This window comes from Pan troglodytes, chromosome 11 (assembly GCF_028858775.2).
Source record: "Pan troglodytes isolate AG18354 chromosome 11, NHGRI_mPanTro3-v2.0_pri, whole genome shotgun sequence".
In the NCBI taxonomy this organism is placed as follows: Eukaryota; Metazoa; Chordata; class Mammalia; order Primates; family Hominidae; genus Pan; species Pan troglodytes.
Window position 1 is genome coordinate 32986480 of NC_072409.2, and position 23227 is coordinate 33009706.

Genomic DNA, 23227 nt, shown 5'->3' on the forward strand with positions numbered 1-23227 from the left:
TGTAGAGATGGGATTTCACCATGTTGTCCAGGCTGGTCTTAAACTCTTGAGCTCAAGCAATCTGCCCACCTTGGCCTCCCAAACTGCTGGGATTACAGGTGTGAGCCACCGTGCCTAGCAGAGATAACTTTTAACATCTTCCTGAACTGTGAGGTTACATCATTCTCTAAACTGGAGGGCAAAACCATTCATTCCCTTTCTGACTCAGTTTTGTAATTATACTCACGTTTGGAAGGCTCTCTGAATCTCCTCTCCCCACCCTCACTCCCATGTGGTCCATTGCAAGAAGCCCCACTCCTTCCTGGGAGAAGGCCTGGGAGGGATAGTTAATTTAACCCTAGCCATTATGATGTGATTGTGTCACAACACCTTCTCCATGTGTAATGGCCTACTTTATGCTGGCACTAGGGACACTGAGATGATTAAGGCCTAGAAGGCCCAAGTGCTTTCCATCTACCCTGCCATGGCTCTGGTTGTGCCTCTGAACTCGTCATATTCAGAGAATGATCAAGGACAAAGCAAATTTATCTGCCTACCAATCTCCTCATTGTGAAAGCATGGTGGCCCCCAGCCAGGTTTCTCTAACACAGAGGAATAGACTCAATGTTCCTAGGAAGAACACTGCTCAGCAGCCCCTATCCCTCTGCATATACTCTGAAAATGTTAAGGGCTGCATTGAGACTAGGGAGATAAAGAGCCATCACAAATTCACTGCACTTCTATTTCATTGGCTAAGCACCCAGACTCTGGTGCCAGACTGTCTGAATTCAAATCCCAAGTCTTGCCAGTTGTGTCTTTGGGCAATTTCTTATCCTTTCTGTACCTCAATTTTCTCATTTCTAAAATAAGAGTATTAACAATATCCACTTGATAGGTTTGTTATGAAGATAAATGACTTAATGTATATAAGATGCTTAGAATAACAGCAGACATATAGAAAATACATAATATATGTGAGCTATCATAATTTTCTAAAACAAACTGTTGTTCTAAGCACAGCACCAGGAAATAGTAGTGTCTGTGAGCCCTTTGGTACTGCAATGCCATTGCTGCTGGTGAAGATGGTACTGTGTCAGCACTTCTGGGGAAAATAAGCCTCTTGAAATCCATACTTCATTATGAAGGTCAATCTGTACTTTTCCATAACAAAGAGTTTGAGGGAGAAAGGTGATAGGACTTATGCTAGAAGGGAAGGACTTAAGACAAGGAGATAGAAAGGGAAGATTGGATCCTTTCCAAGCCAAAGAAACAGCCTGAGCAAAGATGGGCAACAATGGAACAACAATCCCAAGAAATGGAGGTAGGGGATGAAATGAGTGGAAAGTGCAACTTTCAGTGCCCAAATATTGGGGAAGCATTAGGAGGACTTTAGAACACATAGGAGATGAAATGTTCTACAGCCATGAAAAGTATATTTAAGAAAAATACATAGCAGTGAGAAAGTTTATACTATTACAAATTTTTTAAATAGCTAGAATAATTTTTCTTTTTCTTTTTCTTTTTTCTTTTTTGAGACAGAATCTCGCTCTGTCACCCAGGCTGGAGTGCAATGGTGTGGTCTTGGCTCACTGCAACCTCCGCCTTGCAGTTTCAAGCAATTCTCCTGCCTCAGCCTCCCGAGTAGCTGGGATTACAGTGCCTGCCACCATGCCTGGCTAATTTTTTTTTGTATTTTTAGTAGAGACAGGGTTTCACCATGTTGGCCAGGCTGGTCTCGAGCTGCCGACCTCATGATTTGCCCAACTCGGCCTCCCAAAGTGCTGGGATTACAGGCGTGAGCCACCGCACCTGGCCAAAAAATAGCTAGAATAATTTTTCTAAATACAATTGGATAATGCCTACTATAGAAAAGTAACCAGTGCATTTATAAGTTTTTATTTTGTTTATACCTTTTAGCTCAGGTGAAGTGACATCATATATGAAAGCTCAGCCTGGCTTCCTGTGATCAAATACAAACTGTTTTTTTGTGTGTTGTTTTTGTTTTTCTTTTGAGATGGAGTCTTTCTCTGTCGCTCGGGGTTGGGGTGCAATGGTGCGATCTTGGCTCACTGCAACCTCTGGCTCCCAGGTTCAAGTGATTCTCCCGCCTCAGCCTCCTGAGTAGCTAGGAATACAGGCACCCACCACCACACCCAGCTAATTTTTGTATTTTTAGTAGAGACAAGGTTTCACCATATTGGCCGGGATGGTCTTGAACTCCTGACTTCAAGTGATCTGCCCACCTCAGCCTCCCAAAGTGCTGAGATTACAGGTGTGAGCCACCGCGCCTGGCTACAACACTGTTTTGGTTCAAATGTTTGGGTCTCCACAAAATCCATTTGTTGAAATCTTAACCCCCAAGATGATAATAATAGGAAGTGGGGCCTTTGGGAAGTGATTAGTTCAGAGGCAGAGCCCTCATGAATGGCATGAATGGAAGAGTCCTTAGAGAAATCCCTCAGTCCTTCCATCAGGTGGGGATGCATGCAGTGAGAAGGTTCCATCTGTGAACCAGGAGGCAACCCTTCACAAGATGCTGAATCTGCCAGCACCTTGATCTTGAACTTCCCAGCCTCCAGACCTGTGAGAAATAAATTTCTGTTTTTTTGTAAGCCACCCAGTCTGTGGTATTTTGTTACAGCCACCAAAAAGGACTAAAACAAACACCTACAAGTAGTATATTTTTATTTTTCTGCTACATAAAAGTGAATCAAAGACAAGCAAATTGGCTTTGATATATAAACTCAAATTTGGCATGATTTCCTCATGATGAAAAAAAGGAAAAGGGAAAAAGTGGGTGGTGAGAGAGATTAGTAGGGGTCAAATTGTAATGGTCTCTGAATTCCAGGCCAAGGTGTTGGTTTCTGAGCATGTTATGTAGGGGAAGCCACTTGCATGTTTATGAGCAATTAGTTATTTTAGGACAGTTGATTTGGCAGGAGAAATAGGAAGGACATGAGTGGGAGGAGTCTGGGGTGAGGAGTTGACTGCGGATCCAGAGGCCCAGACCTCTCCTATTCCCTGCCCCTTCCCTTTCCTGGTTGGATCCCTACAGCCCCCCTCACCTCCCACTCTATCACCACCACCACCACCACCACCACCACCATTAGAATACAGTAGTTACCTTAGCATTATAAATCTTTAAGTACTTTTGCAGTCAAATGGAAAAAATAATACATTGGCCTGAATGAAGATGGTTGACTTTCTTCCAAAGTCATCTAAAACAGAGGTTGGCACACTTTTTGTGAAAGGGCCAAATAGTCAACATTTTAAGCTTTGGGGGCCATATGGAATCTGTCACAACTATGCAACTCAATCACTGTAGGGCAGAAGCAGCCATAGACATGAAGGATTGGGTGTGGCTGTGTTCCCAATAAAACTTTATTTACAAAAATAGCTGGGGGCCATATTTTATCAACTCCTGATCTCAAAGAATATTGTGTTTTTTTTTTAGAAGATAATTCTGTGATTCTTTTGTGCCTCTAAAGACTCCCTGGTCCTCCATCTCAGACACTTCCCACATACCTACACTGCCATCATGAGAGGAAGTATAGCATTGATAAGGTGTTGGGGTAATTATCTTTGGAGCAATAATAAGCAAAACAACATTAGCGTGGAGAGCTTTGGAGTTAGAACTAGATTTGAATCCTGACTCTGACAACTGTGTGATCTTACACATAGGATACAAACTCTCTGAGTCTCCGTTTCTTCGTGGTCAAAGTGGAGATAATAGGTGCAACCTTACAGGGCTATTGTGAGGATTAAACTTATGTAAAGCACCCAGCCTAATGCTTGGCATGGAACGGGCACTCAATAAATAGTAGTTATTAACCCACATTGGCTCTATAAATAGCAGAGTCAAAGTTGACAGACCCAGCCTGAACAAGAATTTCGCTGGGGATCTAGCCTTCAGGCCAGTATTGGCGCTAGAGTGAGAAAAGGGAATCATTTAAACATACCCGAGACTAGAAGAGAAAGCAACATTAAATGTGAAGACAGTGCTGCAAGACAGATTTCTATCAAATGCTTTTGATTATTTATTAGACAGCCGCACTGTACCAAATCCACTTGGCTGTTGGTGGTTTGAGAAACTTGTTACATGCTTTCATTGAAGTAATAAGATCCTGCTCTTCATAATCGCAGACTCTCAACAGCTGGTGAGTGGGAGAACCTCATGTAAACAACCTCCTCTGAGTTCATTCTTCAGGGCTCATGAGACCAGTCACCTTTTCTTCAGCTGAAAAAACACATCAAGAAAATGAATGCTTCTGTCCTAGGGGAACATGACACAATGAGAAGTAATCAATAACTAGAAATAGTGTGGGATCGTCTTTAAAGAAAACATTATGAAATGTAAGAAGGCTACACACACACACACACACACACACACACACACAGATTAACAAATTTAAAAAGATATCTGGGAGATCCCCTTATCAACTGTGTATTCATGCACAAGTTATTTAAAATCTGTGCCTACATTTCCCAATGTATAAAATTGAGATAATTATGGTTTCCTTAAGGTTGTTGTAAGGATTAAATGCATTGGTAAATACAAAGTACTTAAAACACTGTCTGACACATATCAAGGAAGGCTAGATTAGTGTTTGCCATTGTTGGCATTAGTATTGTTCTTTGACAAAGAGGTTTTTAGAACAGTTGAACTGAATCAAACAAACCCATGGTGAGTCAAATTCAAAGCTGATTTGCAAAACTTGATTCTATGGTACTCTCAAAGACCAAAATCTGAAATGCAAATGAAACTTTGAATTTTTCACTCCTGTAATTCCGTTAGCAGTGGGTCAGATCAGACCAGGATAATGGGTGTTCTAATAGTTTGGTTCAATTCAAGAAATAGTGACTAAGTAAATGAACTGAAGGTAAGAAGTATAACATGGTTCTTTTAAATGGATATTCTTATTCCTAGGAAATACACATTGAAGTATTTAGGACTAAAGGGCAATGACATATATACATTATTCTCAAATGATCCAAAAGTATTAGGTATATACTATATACCTAATAGATATGTGTGTGTATATATATATATAGAGAGAGAGTATGGACCTAATATTCTCTGTATATATCTATATCAATCTGTCTAGATACTTATCTAGACAACTATCTATCTAGATCTCAATAGCTAGTTATATCTATATCTATAGACATCTATATCTATATCTAGATCTCAATAGCTAGATATATCTAGATATCTATCTATACATATAGATATATCTATAGATAGATATCGAGATCTAGATAGATAGAGAGAGAATGGATGAGCATATGGGGTAAAATACATGTTTAACAGAGGTGTAACAATATGTAGCATGGTGTTCTATGTACCATTCTTATTCTTGCAGCATTTCTATAAGTTTAAAATCATTTCCAAATAAAAAAGCCCCATTAGGATGGGTTAAAAATTAAAAATAAGGGCCGGCTCAGTTTGATTATCAAACAAGCCCAGAGCCACTGCAGGATAAGCAGAAGTAACAAGATACAGTCCTAACCACAGGATGCCAGGAGAGCTTGGACTTGGAAGAAGGGGGTATGAGATAGTTCTATGATTCAGATATCAAATGAAGTCAGGTGAAGATCTGATACATCTGTCTCCATAAGAGGCTCTGCTTGTCTCCAGGTGCTTAAAACAGGTCACATGTGGCACTAAGAATAACGCTGCTTGAAACCCTTACCAAAAGTTTCATTTTAGGGTTTTATTCTTGAGATTTTAGTACATGCCACTTATTGCTGATCCCCCGGCCTCAGATTTTTCCCAACTTCAATCCATTTGGCAGGCTGCTGATGGAATAAATCCCTAAACTGTTGCTTTCGCCACATTAGTTCCTCACTCAAGAAATTAGCAATGGCTTCCTATTTTCCACAACACCTCACCTAAACTTTGCTGTCTTACCAGTTTCATTTTATTTATTTATTTATTTGAGACAAGGTCTTGCTCTGTCACCCAGAACGGAGTGCAGTGGCATGATCATAGCTCACTGTAACCTCAAACTCCTGGGCTCAAGCAATCCTCCCACTTCAGCCTCCTCGGTAGCTGGGACTATAGAAGCTCCACGCCACACGCTACTCCATTTTTATGATTTTACATACTTTGACTTGCAGTTTCAACTTTCATGATTTTTTCCCCTTTACTGAAAATAACAGGACCTATGATTAGACTGACATCTGACTGATTGTTGCTTGGTTATGATCATGTGGCCTAGTCACTAGGCTTATGCCAAAGTTGTGATTTGTCTGATGTTAAGATAAAAGTTCTTTCCTCCTATTTTTCTATTTAAATAAACTTTTTTTTGTTTTCTGTTTTTGAGATAGAGTCTTGCTTTGTCGCCCAGGCTGGGGTGCAGTGGCACAATCTCAGCTCACTGCAGCCTCTGCCGCCCGGGTTCCAGCGATTCTCCTGCCTCAGCCTCCTGGGTAGCTGGGATTACAGGCGCACACCACCATGCCAGGCCAATTTTTGTATTTTCAGTAGAGATGGGGTTTTGCCATATTGGCCAGGCTGGTCACAAACTCCTGACCTCAGGTGGTCCACAGGCCTTGGCCTCCTGAAGTGTTGAGATTACAGGCGTGAGCCACCACGCCCAGCCAAATAAACTTTTTAATTTTAGAATAGTTTTGGTTTACAGAAAAGTTGCAAAGGTAATATAGAGTTCCCATCTACCTCATGCCTAGTTTCCCCTATTGCTAACATCTTACATTACTATGATATATTTGTCACAACTAGTGAACCAACACTGGTACACTGCTATTAGCTAAACTCCATACTGTAAGGTCCTCTGAACAGGCTACACCATGGTCGAGCCATTGTGACCCCTCTGACCCACACATACAGGCCTCCTGGAGTCACAAAGCCTGGAGCAACAGGAGAACCACTAAAGAAAAAGAAACAGCTAGTTCCTGCCTTAACTGATTAACCGACTTTGCAGCATTCCACCATTGTGATATGTTCCTGCCCTGCCCTAACTAATCAGTCGACCTTGTGATATCGTGCCTTGTGACCTCCCCCCACCTCATGACTATGCACCTTGTGACATTCTTCCCCTGTCCAAAAAACAGCCCCTAACTATAACTTTCCATTACCTACCCCAAACCTATAAAACCAGTTCCACTCCCACCACTCTTTGCTGACTCCTTTCTCGGACTCAGCCCACTTGCACCCAGCCTTGTTGCAACAGCCTTGCTGCTCACACTTAGCCTGTTTGGGTAGTCTCTTCAATTAGGCGCAGACATAACACATACTTTATTCAGATTTCATTAATTTTCTCTGATGTCCTTTTCAGTTCCACAATCCTATCCAGGAGACTATATTATATTCAGCTTTCCTCCTTTTTTTTTTTTTTTTTTTTGTTTTGTTTTTTGAAACAGACTCCTGCTTTGTTGTCTAGGCTGCAGTGCAGTTGCATGATAACAGCTCATTGCAGCCTCGACCTCCCAGGCTCAATCGATCCTCCCACCTCAGCCTTCTGAGTAGCTGGGGCTACAGGCCCGTGCCACCACACCTGGTTACATTTTTTGTATTTTTTGTAGAGATGGGATTACACCATGTTGCCTAGGCTGGTCTTAAACTCCTGGGCTCAAGCAATCCGCCTATCTTGGCATCCCAAAATGCTGGGATTATAGGCATGAGCCATTGTGCCTGGATCTCTTCCTATTTTTAAATTTTAAAATATTATTTAAAAAGCTAAATGCAACCCTTAAGACTAAAGTATACAGTCTGATAAATGTGATTTCATTACACTTGGATGCTGTGTCTTTCCTACTATCCTTGAACATGAAAACTCACAGCATAATCTAGCTCATCCAATGAGTGACTGGAAGATTCAGTTCAAAGCTTCCTGAATCTTCTGTTTGTGTCAGATCCCTTGGGAGCCCAGAACATCCTTCTCCATCTTAAAGTCCAAGACTACATCTAATTAACTGGTCCAAACAAGTTTTCCTTCTATAAATGTATGGTGTAAAGGAATTATTACATGGATATTGAATCCCCTGGAATGAATCTCTACTTTTATCTTTTCCATCTTATTTTTGCCCTACTTTCTAAGAGTCTTCCTCAAATTCATCTTTCAACCCTTCTATGAATTTTACACTTTTTTCTATTTTAAATTTTTTTGTTCTCTGAATCTTCCTCTTTTAAATAGCAAACTATTTTATTTCCTTTTTTTTTGAGACGGAGTCTCGCTCTGTCACCCGGGCTGGAGTGCAGTGGTGCAGTCTCGGCTCACTGCAACCTCTGTCTCCAGGGGTTCAAATGACTCTCCTCCCTCAGCCTCCCAAGTAGCTGGGATTATGGGCATGCATGACCATGCCCAGCTAATTTTTGTATTTATTTAACAGAGACAGGGTTTCACAATGTTGGCTAAACTGGTCTCAAACTCCTAAACTCAAATGTTCCGTCCGCCTTGGCCTCCCAAAGCGCTGGGATTACAGGCATGAGCCACTGACCAGCCTAAATAGCAAACTAGTTTTTTTATTACAATCCTCTCTATTATCTGAGTTTAGTAATTTACAGTTTTCTTCTACCTTATAGTCTGTTTCCTCTAAGTTGCTTTGTTGTTGTCTTTCTCTTTGTTTTGATCTCTGTCTTTCATGGTAGAGACTTGCCCCAAGGGTCTGGTAATTCTTATTTAAGAAAGCAGCACTAAAATTAATTGGAAGTTTTTATTCGTGGGTAGATCTTGTCATTGAAATGCTTCATTGTATAATGACTTGATTGGACTTTCTAGCTAGAGAACCCCCTGTGTGAGCATCTTTAGGCATTTTCCTTTGGGCTGGTCAGATTCCCTGGAGAATATTTTTCAGTTTCCTGCTTGGTGGGTAAAGGCCTGGTTGTGAGAATTCTAGGAGATGGGTTGGGCAGAGGAGGGGTGAAGCAGGGGCGGCGGGGGAGTGGGGTGGCGGGGGCAGTGGGAGGGAGTGCGGTATCTTACTCCCCCTGACTTAATATGATACCTCTGTTTTGGATGCTCCTCCCTTAAGATCTGTCTTAACTTCTTCAGAGAATACCTTTCTGTCTGCTGAGCATGAAAAAAGGCAGTTGCCTGACTGTACAGAGTAAGGGATGGTGTCTGAAGATGTTAAGCATCATTTCATATGCTCTATCCTTTTGGCTATCCCCTTTTGTGGGGTACCCATTTAAATCTTTCATCCATTTGGGATGCCTTTTTCTTACTGATTTGCGAACATTTTTTGTTTGTTTGTTTGTTCGTTTGAGATGGAGTCTCGCTCCCATCGCGCAGACTGGAGTGCAGTGGTGCGATCTTGGCTCACTGCAACCTCCACCTCCTGGGTTCAAGCAATTCTCCTTCCTCAGCCTCCCGAGTAGCTGGGATTACAGGCGCACACTACCATACCCGGCTAATTTTTGTATTTTTAGTAGAGACAGGGTTTCTCCATGTTGGCCAGGCTGGTCTTGAACTCCTGACCTCAGGTGATCCACCCCGCTTCGGCCTCCCAAAGTGCTAGGATTACAGGAGTAAGCCACCACGCCCGGCGATTTGTAAAAGTTTTTATAAATTTTAGTTTGGAGTCCTTTACCAAATATGTACTTTGCAAATATCCTTTTTTAGTCTGTGGCTTGCCTTTTCTCTCTTTTAATGGTGTCTTTTGATGAACTGAAGTTCTTATTTTTTACAGTGTCAAATGGAAGCCTCAAACAACTCTCCTGCCTCAGCCTCAATTTTAGCAACTTAAAAAGGAATAATGTAATTCAGAAGTCTGGCTGTCTTTCTGAGCTTGCTGTAATAACACTGCAATAGTACTTGCACTGAGCAGAAAACCATCTTTGTTCCAAGGTTCAGGGTTATGTTTCTTGTGCCAGCTGTCATCAAGATTAAACATTACCAGACACAAACTATACCTTGCTATTCTAGGATCTCTGGCACCAGTAAACAGGAAGAAAGGGATCAATCTTGGATTGTTATGGCAGACCATATGGCAACAAAGCTTTGGTCCCTAAAGGCAGAAGGATGAAGCTTCCAGGCCCAGGGAATAATTGTCTCTGCTTCCCTTCTTTACAACTTGCATGTTAACCTAATATCATTTTGGATAAATTTAATGCAATCCTGCAGATATCTTGCCACTCCTACCTTCAACAAAGCAAAACAGAAGGACCAAACATTCCGTTATACACAAATGATAAGGTTTTATTACCTTTAGCAAGGAGTGGCTTGAAGAGACAATTGGCCTACTGGCTAATTATTGACAAAGAGAAGGGCTATAAATCAACTTTTCAAAAATAAGAGCCACCATTCAACTGTTTTTGGCCTATAACAATGGTAACTTCAGGCCAGATGCTGTGGCTCACCCCTGTAATCCCAACAGTTTGAGCCTGAGGTGGGCGGATCACTTGAGGTCAGGAGCTCGAGACGAGCCTGGTCAAAATGGTGAAACTCCGTCTCTACTAAAAATAAAAAAATTAGCCAGGAGTGGTGGCGCATGCCTGTAATCCCAGTTACTCAGGAAGCTGAGGCACAAGAATTGCTGAACCCAGGAAGCAGAGGTTGCAGTGAGCCAAGATTGCGCCACTGCACTAAAGCCTGGGCAACAGAGTGAGACCCTGTCTCAATAAATAAATAAATAATGATACCTTCATACAATCAGCTTACTGTCTTTGGCAACTTTGCTGCAAGTAGTTTGTTGGAAGAATGCCAGGAAATAAAATCCTCAAGTTAAAGCTGCTTTGTTGTACACAGCACAGAACAGGGACTCCATAAATATTTATCAGGTGAATTTGAGGGTGCTGAGATGGGTGTATGAGTTATACCTGCCTAAAAATTACTAGGCTCCAGATTATTTTAGCCAAGCTATATGGACTGGAATTTGGACCTTATTTGTCTTTTTGTCTCTATGGAGACTCTTGGAGCTGATCAGAGGTACAAACTATTTTCAGGCGCATGCCCTTCTTATGATCCTCATGTCTCAGAGGAGGCTGTCAATCTCTTACTCACGTCAGCTGACAGGTAAGCAGCATGGGCCAGTTAGTGTTCAGCTATACTCCAGGCACTTGTTAGAGAATGAAATATACTCATCTCATGCCAGTGTTTATCAAGAGCTCAACTAAGACCTATAGACCAATGGAATAGAATTGCAAATCTAGAAATAAACCTATATATCTATGGCCAATTGATTTGGACATTGACACGATATCAAGACCATTCATTCGGAAAAAAATAGTTGTTGTCCAGATGGGACAACTGGATATCCACATGCAAAAGAAGAAAGTTGGACATCTACAAATATATCATACATATACACCTACATATACTCCATATATGACATATATAAAATTAATTCAAAATAGATCAATGACCTAAATGTATGAGCTAAAACTATACAACTCTCAGAAGATAAACTTAAGGCTAAATATGTATGACCTTGGATTAAACAATGATTTCTGAGTCATGATAACAAAAGAACAAGCAACCAAGGAAAAGATAGATAATTTGACTTCATCATATGAATATATGAAAAGGTGCTTAACATCATTAGTCATAAGGAAAATGCAAAACAAAACCACACTGAGATACAACTTCACACTCACTGGATGTCTATAATCAAAAAGATGGAAACTTACACTTGTCGAGGATGTAGAAAAATTGGAACCCTCATACATTGCTGGTGGGAATGTAAAATGGGGCAGCTGCTGTGTAAATCAATTTGGCATTCCTCAAAAAGTTAAATACAGGATTACCATATGACCTAGGAATTCCACTCCTATGTATATAACCAAAAGAATTGAAAACGTATGTCCGCACAAAAACTTGTATACGAATGCTCATAGCAGCATTATTCAGAATAGCGAAAAGGTGCAAATCCAACCTAAGTATCCATTAACTGATGAATAAATGAACGAAATATAATATATCACACATCAGAACATTACTCAGCCATAAAAAGAGATGAAATACTGGTATATGCTACAACATTATTGCAACTTGAAAACATGCTAAGTGAAAAGCTGACAAAAATAATTCTACATATTGCATAATTTCTTTCACATGAATCCAAAATAGGCAAATCCACAGCAAAATAAAGTAGAATAGTGGTTTCCAGGGGCTGGGTGAGGGAATAGGCACTGACTGCTAAAAGGCATGGAGTTTCTCTTTGGGCCAATGAAATGTTCTAGAGTCACATGGTGGTCATAGTTGCACAGCTTTGTGCATTTGCCAAAAACCATGAAGTAAACACTTTAAAATGGTCAGTTTTATGATATGTTAATGATATCTTAATTTTTTAAAAAGGAGAAAGAAAATAACTATGAAATAATTTAGTAATAGATGATTGAGCTCCACATCATAAGAACTATAATTAGGCCAGGCGTGGTGGCTCATGCCTGTAATTCAGGCACGGGGAAGCCAAGGGAAGAGGATTGCTTGAGCCAAGGAGCTGGAGACATAGAGGGACCATGTCTCTACAAAAAATTTAAAAATTCGCCGGGCATTGGCGGCACATGCCTGTAGTCCCAGCTACTCAGGGGGCTGAGGCAGGAGGATCACTGAGGCAGGAGGAGCCTGGAAGGGTCAAAGCTGTGGTGAGCTGTAATCATGCCACTGCACTCCAGCCTGAGCAACAAAATGAGACCCTGTCTCAAAATATATATATACTTGTAATTTTACACCCTATAATTAAGGTATACACATGCATAAAGAAATATGAAAGAAGATTTAAATAAAATTGAGATCACACCAAATTTCTGCATACCTTGAAATGGTTCCTAAAAGGCTTCTCCATATTTGAAGATTTAAGTGTTAATGTTTTTACTATTTGCAATAAATTCTAAATTTTGGATGATGATTAATCTGTAACTTCATTGAGGTAAGCACTTTTTCCAAGGGTACATCTTTATTGTTTTCCCCTCAGTATGCATAATTATTGTCAAAAATTAAAGTAATACAGAAGGGCCAGGTGTTGTGGTGCATGCCTATAATCTCAGCACTTTGAGAGGTCAACGCAGGAGGATAGCTTGAGCCCAGGAGTTTGAGAGCAGCCTGCACAACATGGCAAAACCTTGTCTCTACAGAAAATTCAAAAATTAGCCAGGCATGGTGGCACATACTTGTAGTCCCAGCTACTTGGGAGGCTGAGGTGGGAGGATGGCTTGAGCCCAGAAGGCGGAGGTTGCGGTGAGCTGTGATCGTGCCACTGCACTCCAGCCTGGATGACAGAGCCAGACCTCGTCTCAAAACAAAAATGAAAACAAACCAAAAAGATTAAAGTAATACAGAAAAGCCCTACTCCTAAATCACTCTAACCTTTGAGATAATCTGATTTTATATCCTTTCAGTTCTTCCTTTTAAGGCAAGATACAAATTGTGTGCCCTGTGGATGTGGAAGCGTATCACTTACCTGTGAGTGAGACAAGCAAACAGCCACTGTGGAGATGTGAATGCAGCTTTGTTTTATTTTTTGACCATATGCCCAGTAACTCATTAAAAGTTTGAAGTGAGTATTCCTGCACCATTCAAGAATATCAGAATTTATTAAAGTTATGAATAACCGGCCGGGTGTGGTGGCTCATGCCTGTAATCCCAGCACTCTGGGAGGCTAAGGCAGGCGGATCACGAGGTCAGGAGATCGAGACCATCCTGGCCAACATGGTGAAACCCTGACTCTACTAAAAATACAAAAATTAGCTGGGCGTGGTGGCGCGTGCCTGTAGTCCCAGCTACTCCAACTCCAGAGGGTGAGGCAGGAGAATCGCTTAAACCCAGGAGGCGGAGGCTGTAGGGCGCCGAGATTGCGCCACTGCCCTCCAGCCTGCGCAATGGGAACGAGACTCCATCTCAAAAAAAAAAAGTTATGAATAACTTCATCGATATCATAGTCATAATTCTAGTAGTGAATGCATACTGTACTAAATGTTTCCTAGGTAGCACAGACCATGCTGACTGTTCTGCATACTCAGGATAATGGAATCCTCCCAACAATCAGTCTTTTACAGATGGGGAAACTGAGAATTAGATGGGCTAAGTAACTTGCCCAGGACCAAAAAGATGGCAGAGCTAGGATCTGAACCCAGATGTGGTTGATCACAGAGTCTAAACTCTGAACAACTATACTTCTTAGAATATCATAGATCTACTCCATATGACAAAATATCCACACAAGTTGATGGGGGAAGGAATAAATTACATAACAAATGGGCCTGACTCCATATTATATCACAAAATTATTTCTAGCTATTAATAAGTATAAAAAGTGAAAGGAAACCATTAAAAATAGAATATAAATTGTATCTTAATTTATAAAAGAAAATAATTTTTTAAAAATAGAAAATATAGGTAACTATTTTACTGATTTGGGGGCGTAAGGGAATTATCAATAAATTTACTGATTTGGGGGCTTAAGGAAATTATCAAAAATTTACATCGTATAGATTATAGGTAAAAGTATCACCAACAAAATTAAAAGACAAACTACAAAGAAGGAAAAAGATTTGCTACTAGTATGACTGAAAAAGTACTAGTATCCCTAATACATAAAAATCTTTTATTCAACAGTAGGAAAAATGGTGACATCTCAATAACAAAATGGCAAAGGACATGAATACAGAATTTACGGAAGAGGAAACATAAAGGACTAATAAATTACTAAAAAATACAAATTAAAATAACAAGGGGCTGTCATCTTTTGCCGTTATTATTAAGGGTGATAAGAATGATGATATGAGTATCTGCCGGATGTGGAAAATGGTGACATTCATAGACTTTAGTACAAAGGATTGGTAGAGCCTTTCTGGAGAGCAATTTGGCAATATGTATCAACATTCATAGAGTGCCTTCACCACTTGATGTAGTAATTCCCTTTCCAGAAGTCTATCTAAAGGAAAGAATTAGCAAGGTGGCAAAGATATCTCTATAATAAAAAGATTATAAATAAAAGTTTAATAAAAGGGAATATACTTCCACTATTAAAAATCATATTTCTGAGGCCGGGTGCAGTGGCTCACCCCTGAATTCCGGCATTTTGGGAGGCTGAGGCAGGAGACTTGCTTGAGCCCAGGAGTTCGAGTCCAGCCTGAGCAACGTAGTGAGACCTCTGTCTCTATAAAAAAATAAATTAAAGACATCATATTTCTATACAAAGATGATCATTATAGCATTATTAATAATCCCTTAATTTTGAGAGGAAATTGCTGAATTCAATTATAGGAGAATTATTGAATAGAATATAGTACATTCAAATGAAAGAATATTATAACTTGGTCCTGCTTTCAAGAAGTTTTAACACCATTGGGAAATTCTAATATGTTAAGGGAAAGAGAAGATAGGCCAGGTGCAGTGGCTCACGCCTTTAATCTCAGCACTTTGGGAGGCCGAGGCAAGTAGATCGCTTGAGCTCAGGAGTTCAAGACTAGCCTGGCTAACATGGTGAAACACTGCCTCTACTAAAAAATACAAAAAATTAGCTGAGCGCGGTGGGCCTGTAGTCCCAGCTACTCCGGAGGCTGAGATGGGAGAACCGCTTGAGCCTAGGAGGCGGAGGTTGCAGGGAGCCATGATCGCACCACTGTACTCCAGCCTGGGCAACAAAGCAAGATTTTGTCTCGAAGAGAAAAAAAAAAGGAAAAGGAAAAGGAAAAACAGAAGATAGGAATTATTTAATATGTATCTTGTCTTTATCTTTGGGTCATGAGAATATTATTTTGTCATGCTTGCATATTTTGGGTTATATTTTTTACTTGGTTGTAACTAATATTTTATCTATAATGAGCAATTTATTCAATTCACCTGTGTATAATCATCCTGTTTACTTACTCATTTATTTGCTTATTTACCAATTTATCCACTTAATAATTTGTTTATAGAGACTGGGCTTGAATTCAGGTTCTGGCAGATAATAATTGTGACTTTGGGCAAATTACCAATCTTCCCTAGTCTCTGTTTTCTTGTCTATAAATGAGAAGAAATACATCTACTCTGCATGAGTAAATGAGGTAATGTATATAAATACTCAGCATGATAACTCACTCCTAAAAGCTTCTCAAGAAATAGCAATTGATATTATTTCATTATTGTTATTTTTTAAGTAGATGCAAAGAAATAGTGGGGAACCAAAAATGTGTGGGCAGAGACCTTCACATTCTCCCAGTCAAGGGAGTTATTGAAATTATAATTTTAAAACAAGAACTGTAAAATATATTACATTTTTGGAACTTAAAGGGAATGTAAATGTCAATGTAAATCAAGGATCAAACATTGAAAAAATATAACCTTAGAAATAATGCAGTGCACTGAGTAACCCCAGGACGTTCTCCAGTGTTGCTTAACAACTATGCCATTGCCACCTAGTGGAATTAGTGATGCATTACATAGCCCAGAAAATTTGAGATTTTATTTTGAAGTATTAAATGGTTTATATAGAAAGGCCAAATTACACAAATATTCTCCTATATGTCCCCATCATCTCCTTTGGACTACTGAAATACTCATCTAACTAGTCTTTCATCTTACATCAGAGCCCCAACCCATTCTCCTACACAGAACAGGCAGAGTAAGCTTTCTAAGATATAAATCAGATCATGTTACTTACACAGATTGAAAATGCAAAACACCTTGCATGGCGTGGAAGCTCTCCAGCTTCATCTCTCCCAGCCTTGCTGATTACGAGTCCCAGTGACCATCTTTCCAGTAAGAATTTTCTGCCTCAAGGCTCCCAAATATACAGGGTTTTTTGTTTGTTTGTTTGTTTTTTGACAGAGTCTTGCTCTGCCGCCCAGGCTGGAGTGCAGTGGCATGATCTCGGCTCACTGCAACCTCTGCCACCCAGGTTCAAGCGATTCTCTTGCCTCAGCCTCCCAAGTAGCTGGGATTACAGGCACCTGCCATCACGCCCGGCTAATTTTTGTATTTTTAGTAGAGACGGGGTTTCACTATGTTGGCCAGGTTGGTTTCGAACTCCTGACCTCAGGTGATCTGCCCGCCTCGGCCTCCCAAAGTGCTGAGATTACAGGCGTGAGCCACTACACCTGGCCCCAAATATACAGTTCTCTCTGCCTAGAATGTTCTTCCTCAGCTTTTTACATGCCAAATTCGTCATCCTTCAAGACCAAACTTATTTCCCTCAAACAGATCTTTCCGCAACTACATTATGTACCTCTATTATTTTCTCTCATAGTATTTTGTTCTTTTCCTTTATGACATTTCATCACAAATTATGCTCAGGTATTTTTTCCTGTTTGGTTAATACCTGTTTCCCCCTTCAAACTGTATGCACCATGTTTAACAATGTATATGTCAAAGCTTAGTACTGTGTAGTACAATAGTATGTGTGCATTAAGGAATCTATATAATGGAATGCCATTTAGTCACCAAAAATAGTGTGTTCGATGGGTATTACTGACATAGAATGTTGTACACGATATAACTTTAAGTGAAAAAAGTAGGTTTTATGGTAATACAATCATTTTTGTTTTTAAAATATGAATATATACTACATACATATTTACCATATATTCCAAATGTATGTGTTTAAAAATCTGCAAGGTGTTACCATGGTTACTTAAGTTAACAAAATGTGAGTGTAGTTAGTTTTCTTTCTTTCTTTCTTTCTTTCTTTTTTTTTGAGATGGAGTCTTACTCTGTTGCCCAGGCTGGAGTGTGCAATGGTTTGACCTCGGCTCACTGCAACCTCCGCCTCTTGGGTTCAAGCAATTCTCCTGCCTCAGCCTCCCAAGTATCTGAGACTACAGGTGTGCACCATCACACCTGGCTAATTTTTGTACTTTTGGTAGAGATGGGGTTTCACCTTGTTGGCCAGGCTGGTCTTGAACTCCCGACCTCAAGTGATCCGCCTGCCTTGGCCTCCCAAAGTGCTGGGATTACAGGCGTGAGACACTGTACCCGACCAGTTTTCTTATTTTTGCTTATCTTTTAAAATACTAATTATTTATCACCATTGTTGATATAATAGTTGAAGTTGAGATCTAATGGGATCATATCCTATATGGGACTGAGAAAGTTAGTTAGTATGACTAGTTAGCAGTAAACATTGCATTCAGGATAACTACTAACATTAGTGAGGTCTGAGGCAAGAGGACAAATGGAAGACTCTGCTCCCATTCTCTTCCCACTCCTCGCCCCAGCCCACACTAGGAGGGGCTGCTCACGCTTACCTGTGGACACCTGAGCCCACAAGGGCAAGCTCCAGCCACATCCCCTGCTACAATCACAGCCAGTATCCATCCTTAGGAAGAAGTATCTGGAGAAGAAACTCATACAGGCCTTGTCTTGGGAGGGAGTTCTAGGGTACTAGGATTCTGGAGAGTGGTATTAGGCTTAGGGTGGGCCTGTCCCCTTAATCCCATGGTGGACTCCTTGCCCCATGGAAGAGGACCAGAGAGAGGAGGGCAAGAGCAGGGAGCCTGGTGTTCAGGATCTAAAGATTGTACTGATTGCATCTAATCAAAATTAACTCTGAAAAATCTCTTAAATCATCCATAAAGTACAATACTGTACATATGTTTTATGTATGCAGCCCTATATTATTATTTTTAATTTTTCCTTGTGCATATTTCCCTATGGCTCTCAATTAATTTAATTTCATCTTCCATGATGTTTGAATCAACACCCACTTACCTGGTTACTTGAACAATGTTTCCTTCTATATCCATGGTGAGTAAACCCTTAAAAGCATTCAGATTTTCTTGATAGATTGGCTTTTAGGCTTGATGACATCTATTGCTCTCTGAAGTTAATACATCTATAAGATGACTCCTTGTATATTTTGGAAAATGGCAAGACTCGAAATGACAAGTTGAAAGAAAGGGAAATTCAATGATTCTAGGTTACCAGCTTGAACAACTGGTTTAACAGTGTTACTATTTACTGAGATAGGAAAGGTTAGAGGAAGAAGCGGTTTAGATGTATTATAATTCATTCACCTGATTCTCTATTGTTGGGTATTCAGGTTGGCTGCAATATTTTATAATAAGGAACAATAGTCTGATTTGCAGCAAAATCTTTTCACATGTCCTTCATTTCTAAACACAGAATTGCTGGATAAAAATGTGCACATTCTTGAGATTTTATTTTATTTTATTTTATGAGACCGAGCCTCGCTCTGTTGCCCAGGCTGGAGTGCAATGGGGCAATCTCGGCTCACTGCAACCTTCATCTCCTGGGTTTAAGTGATTCTCCCTGCCTCAGCCTCCTGGACCAGCTGGGATTACAGACATGTGCCACCATACCCGGCTAATTTTTGTATTTTTAGTAGAGACAGGGTTTCACCATGTTGGTCAGGCTGATCTCGAACTGCTGACCTCAGGTGATCCGCCCACCCTGGCCTCCCAAAGTGTTGAGATTACAGGCGTGAGCCACCACGCCTGGCCCATTCTTGAGATTTTTAATACACGTTTCCAAATGACTTTCAAAAGAGCTGTTTCCTCACACTGTTAACATGAGAGTAGATTTCAAACACTCAAATTCTGTCTCCCTCCCTCTTTCCTTCCCTCCCACTTTTCCTTTGTTCATTCAATAAGTACCTACTATGTCCCACACAGGGCCTGACATAAATCTAACTTTGCTCCTTGTTAGGGGTTAGGAGATGATCGGGGAGAAGGAAGTGTAATGGAGAACTCTAGAGTTTTTAACATGAGTGACTTGGATATTCTACCCACAAACTCGTTTGATTCTGGACACCAGACAAGATAAGCTAAAATTCCCTCTTTATTTAAATTGGTGGTGCCACTGAGAGTTTGTAAGAAAAAATGTTCAACTTCACACAAACCAGAAGTAGGACACTGGAAATAGGCTTTGCCCCCAGGGAATTATAATTTAGTGGGTACCATTTTACAATGCAAATTTGGCCCTCTAATTAGCCAAATGGCCACAGCAATTCTCCAGCATATGAGGTAGGTCTGTCCTATCCGGGGATCTGTCTCATGGCCGCTGATAAAGGATGGGGCTGGGCACGGTGGCTCACACCTGTAATCCCAGCACTTTGGGAGGCTGAGGGGACAGATCACCAGTTTAAGAGATCGAGACCATCCTGGCCAACATGGTGAAACCCCGTCTCTACTAAAAATACAAAAATTAGCTAGGTGTGGTGGCACGCGCCTGTAGTTCCAGCTACTCAGGAGGCTGAGGCAGGAGAATTGCTTGAACCCGGGATGCAGAGGTTGCAGTGAGCCGAGATGGTGCCACTTCACTCCAGCCTGGCTACAGAGTAAGACTCTGTCTCAAAAAAAAAAAAAAGGATGGAGCAGGAGGCCCAAGGTCAGGGCAGGAGTCCTGCATCATGAGATCATGAGGGCCCCTTTCTGTGCAGTACAGAGGGACCAGCTTCCACGCTGCTGATTTGAGGGGAAATTTCTAACTACTTGGCTTGAGTACCTAAGTTGCTAGATGTAACTCTGACCTTGAGGAAAAAAAGGAAGTTGGTGGACTTCCTTATTGTCATCACTCAGGTAGGAGAGTCCAACCTAACGCTGTCACCTCTCTCAACTGGCACTCAGTGAAACACTTGAGTATGCTCAGTACTGTAGTCACTTCTACCAGAGGTCCGAACTTACTGGAAAAGTTAGGCCTGTGCAAGACTGAAAAATACTGACAATGCACCAGTGTGCTGAAGGAATTCAAAGCAGATTCCTGGCTGGGCACGGTGGCTCACGCCTGTAATTCCAGCACTTTGGGAGGCCGAGGCGGGTGGATCAAGAGGTCAGGAGATTGAGACTATCCTGGCTAACACGGTGAAACCCCGCCTCTACTAAAAATACAAAAAATTAGCCGGGCGCCGTGGTAGGCACCTGTAGTCCCAGCTACTCGGGAGGCTGAGGCAGGAGAATGGCGTGAACCCAGGAAGCGGAGCTTGCAGTGAGCCGAGATCGCGCCACTGCACTCTGCCTGCCTGGGCAACAGAGCGAAACTCTGTCTCAAAAAAAAAAAAAAAAAAAGAGATTTCTGAAGTCTTGTGAACCTAATGCAAGATTGGATTATGAGTGTCGCTGCTCTATTCTCTGAATGTGGATTACTATATAAACTCCTGTAATCCAGAACTCTTTTAATGACTGTGGCTCTAATGCTTAGTTGAATAACTTGCCAGAGGCTCTCTGACCTCTAGTAATATAACTTAAGTTTCTGAGTCATTGTGATCTCAACTTTAAAATGGGAACGACTCTCTGTCTCATGATTCTTACAAGGATTTAAAGATAATGCCTAGAAAGCCCTTAGCACAGTGGCTTTTGCTTACTAGGCAAAAGGAGAAAAAGTGTTCAGTAAATGATAGCTGTTCCAGGAGCAATGTATGCCATTCCAGCACATCTAATTCATAAAATATTAATGCATTCCATTTATCACATCATATATTTGAAAACCAGAGGAACCACTTCCAGGTATTGTTTTATAAGGAAAATAAATAATTTTAAGGTGAAATCGTTTTTAAAAGGCTTAACACCTGCCTTTTAAAAATATATGATACGGTTAAACCTATGGAACTCTGGATATTTGTTACTTTATTCAACATTTTCTGAATTGTTTTTATTTATCAAAATTATGCTATATATCTGTGTCTTTCTGAATGGACTCTTGCAGTGCTTAACTCAGTAGGACATCAAAGCAACACAACAGCACGTCTATCTAGACCATCCTTTTTTTTTTTTTTTTTTTGAGATGGAGTTTCACTCTTGTTGCCCAGGCTGGAGTGCAATGGCGCGATCTCAGCTCACTGCAACCTCCGCCTCCCGGGTTCAAGTGATTCTCCTGCCTTAGCCTCCCGAGTAGCTGTGATTACAGGCATGTGTCACCACGCCCGGCTAATTTTGTATTTTTAGTAGAGAGGGGGTTTCTGCCTGTTGGTCAGGCTGGTCTTGAACTCCCAACCTCAGGTGATCCGCCCATCTCAGCCTCCGAAAGTGCTGAGATTACAGGCGTGAGCCACCATACCCGGCCTAGAACATCCATTTTGGATAAGCTTGGCACTGACTCATAATCAGCTCAAAATCAGCTCAACTTTCTGGCACATTTTTAATTTGAAAGAAAAGAAAGAGATATATTAAAAAGGGATGCATGATTCTCAGTGAAAGAAAAGAGTCTTTGTAACTCTCCCTTTTACCTCACCATGCACATGTCTCCGGGACAAAGGAAAGAGTGTTTGTAACTTTTATTTCCCATGCCCAAGAGAATGCCGACATTTTGTAAATAAAAAAAGTCACCAATTTTCCTGACTTTTATTTAATCAAGTGTTTTCACTGCCTTGGTCTTTCTAGAACTCTAACAAGAAGTAAAATAGGACATTTGGCCTCTTTCCTCTGTTCCTGCCAAAACCTTGGGGTGATGCAAGGCAATAGGGCGCATTCTGCTAGGGTCAGGGTCAGGGGATCCTGGATGGGGAGGGCTTGGAGACCATGCATTTGTTCTGAATAATGGCAGACAAAAGAGACCTCTAATCAAATGCTTCCTCTAATCAAATGCTCGAAGAACTGCTGAACGGCATAGGCACTTGCTGTTCCAGAAGACAGAGCAAGGAGCACTGCATGGGAGGTAGGAAGCAACAGATTTTGCTCTCAACTCTCAGAGCAGGCAGCATGGAAACATATTGCCTTCTTTTTTTTTTTGAGACGGAGTTTCACTATTATGGCCCAGGCTGGAGTGCAATGGTGCAATCTTGGCTCACTGCTACCTCTGACTCCCGGGTTCAAGTGATTCTCCTGTCTCAGCCTCCGGAGTAGCTGGATTACAGGCACATGCCACCATGCCCGGCTAATTTTTGTATTTTTAGTAGAGATGAGGTTTCATCATATTGGTCAGGCTTGTCTCGAACTCCTGACCTCAGGTGATCCACCCACCTCGGCCTCCCAAAGTGGTATTATTACAGGCGTGGGCCACCGCGCCCAGCTAGAAATACATTGCCTTCTAAGAGAACTTCTGAACTAGGTAGAAGGTAGAAATTACTAAATTAATTTGTATTAATAATTAACAGTTGGCTATACCTGTAAGTTGGGAGTTCCAAAGCAAAGAAGAGGCTTCTCGGAGTATAGATGTTCAAACCTTCTAATTCTCAGATTGCAACATATGGTCTTTCCAAAGACTGGTTTTTCTTTTCCTGTCTTGTGTATGTCTTGAAAGATACTCTCTTTATAAAACTACAATGAAGGCACAATCTCCTTTCTTATCCTGTGAGCTTATTAAACACAGATAAAATTTACTTTGAACATACTTTAAAATCCTTCAAGTACAAATACAGCAGGGTAATATTTCAGGATCATCATTATCTCCCCATATCAGGCACCAGCTTT

General features: G+C 40.9%; 2 protein-coding genes across 10 annotated transcripts in view; both read right to left on the bottom strand.

The window, feature by feature from the left end:
• Nucleotides 1–313, bottom strand: part of FSD1L (fibronectin type III and SPRY domain containing 1 like) — a 102798-nt gene extending 102485 nt beyond the window's left edge. For 2 of the 7 annotated variants that reach the window (XM_054658919.2, XM_054658918.2), the window contains exon 1: nt 227–306. In XM_054658919.2, the coding sequence (XP_054514894.1) occupies nt 227–280 (54 nt within the window). In that variant the 5' untranslated portion in view covers nt 281–306. Of the gene's footprint in view, nt 1–226 lie in introns of all 7 variants that reach the window. The other 5 variants (XM_024345806.3, XM_024345810.3, XM_024345805.3 and 2 more) reach the window with 5 other exon arrangements.
• A 2334-nt stretch (nt 314–2647) lies between these two features.
• Nucleotides 2648–23227, bottom strand: part of SLC44A1 (solute carrier family 44 member 1) — a 196416-nt gene continuing 175836 nt past the window's right edge. Inside the window, exons 17-18 of one of the 3 annotated variants that reach the window (XR_010148599.1) lie at nt 22922–23112; nt 4004–4216 (exon numbers count right to left, since the gene is read on the bottom strand). Coding sequence is in view for 2 of the 3 variants with exons in the window: in XM_054658915.2 (XP_054514890.1) it covers nt 4213–4216; nt 14945–15039 (99 nt within the window). In the remaining variant the exon portion in view is untranslated. Of the gene's footprint in view, nt 4217–14944; nt 15040–22921; nt 23113–23227 lie in introns of all 3 variants that reach the window. The other 2 variants (XM_054658915.2, XM_009457052.5) reach the window with 2 other exon arrangements.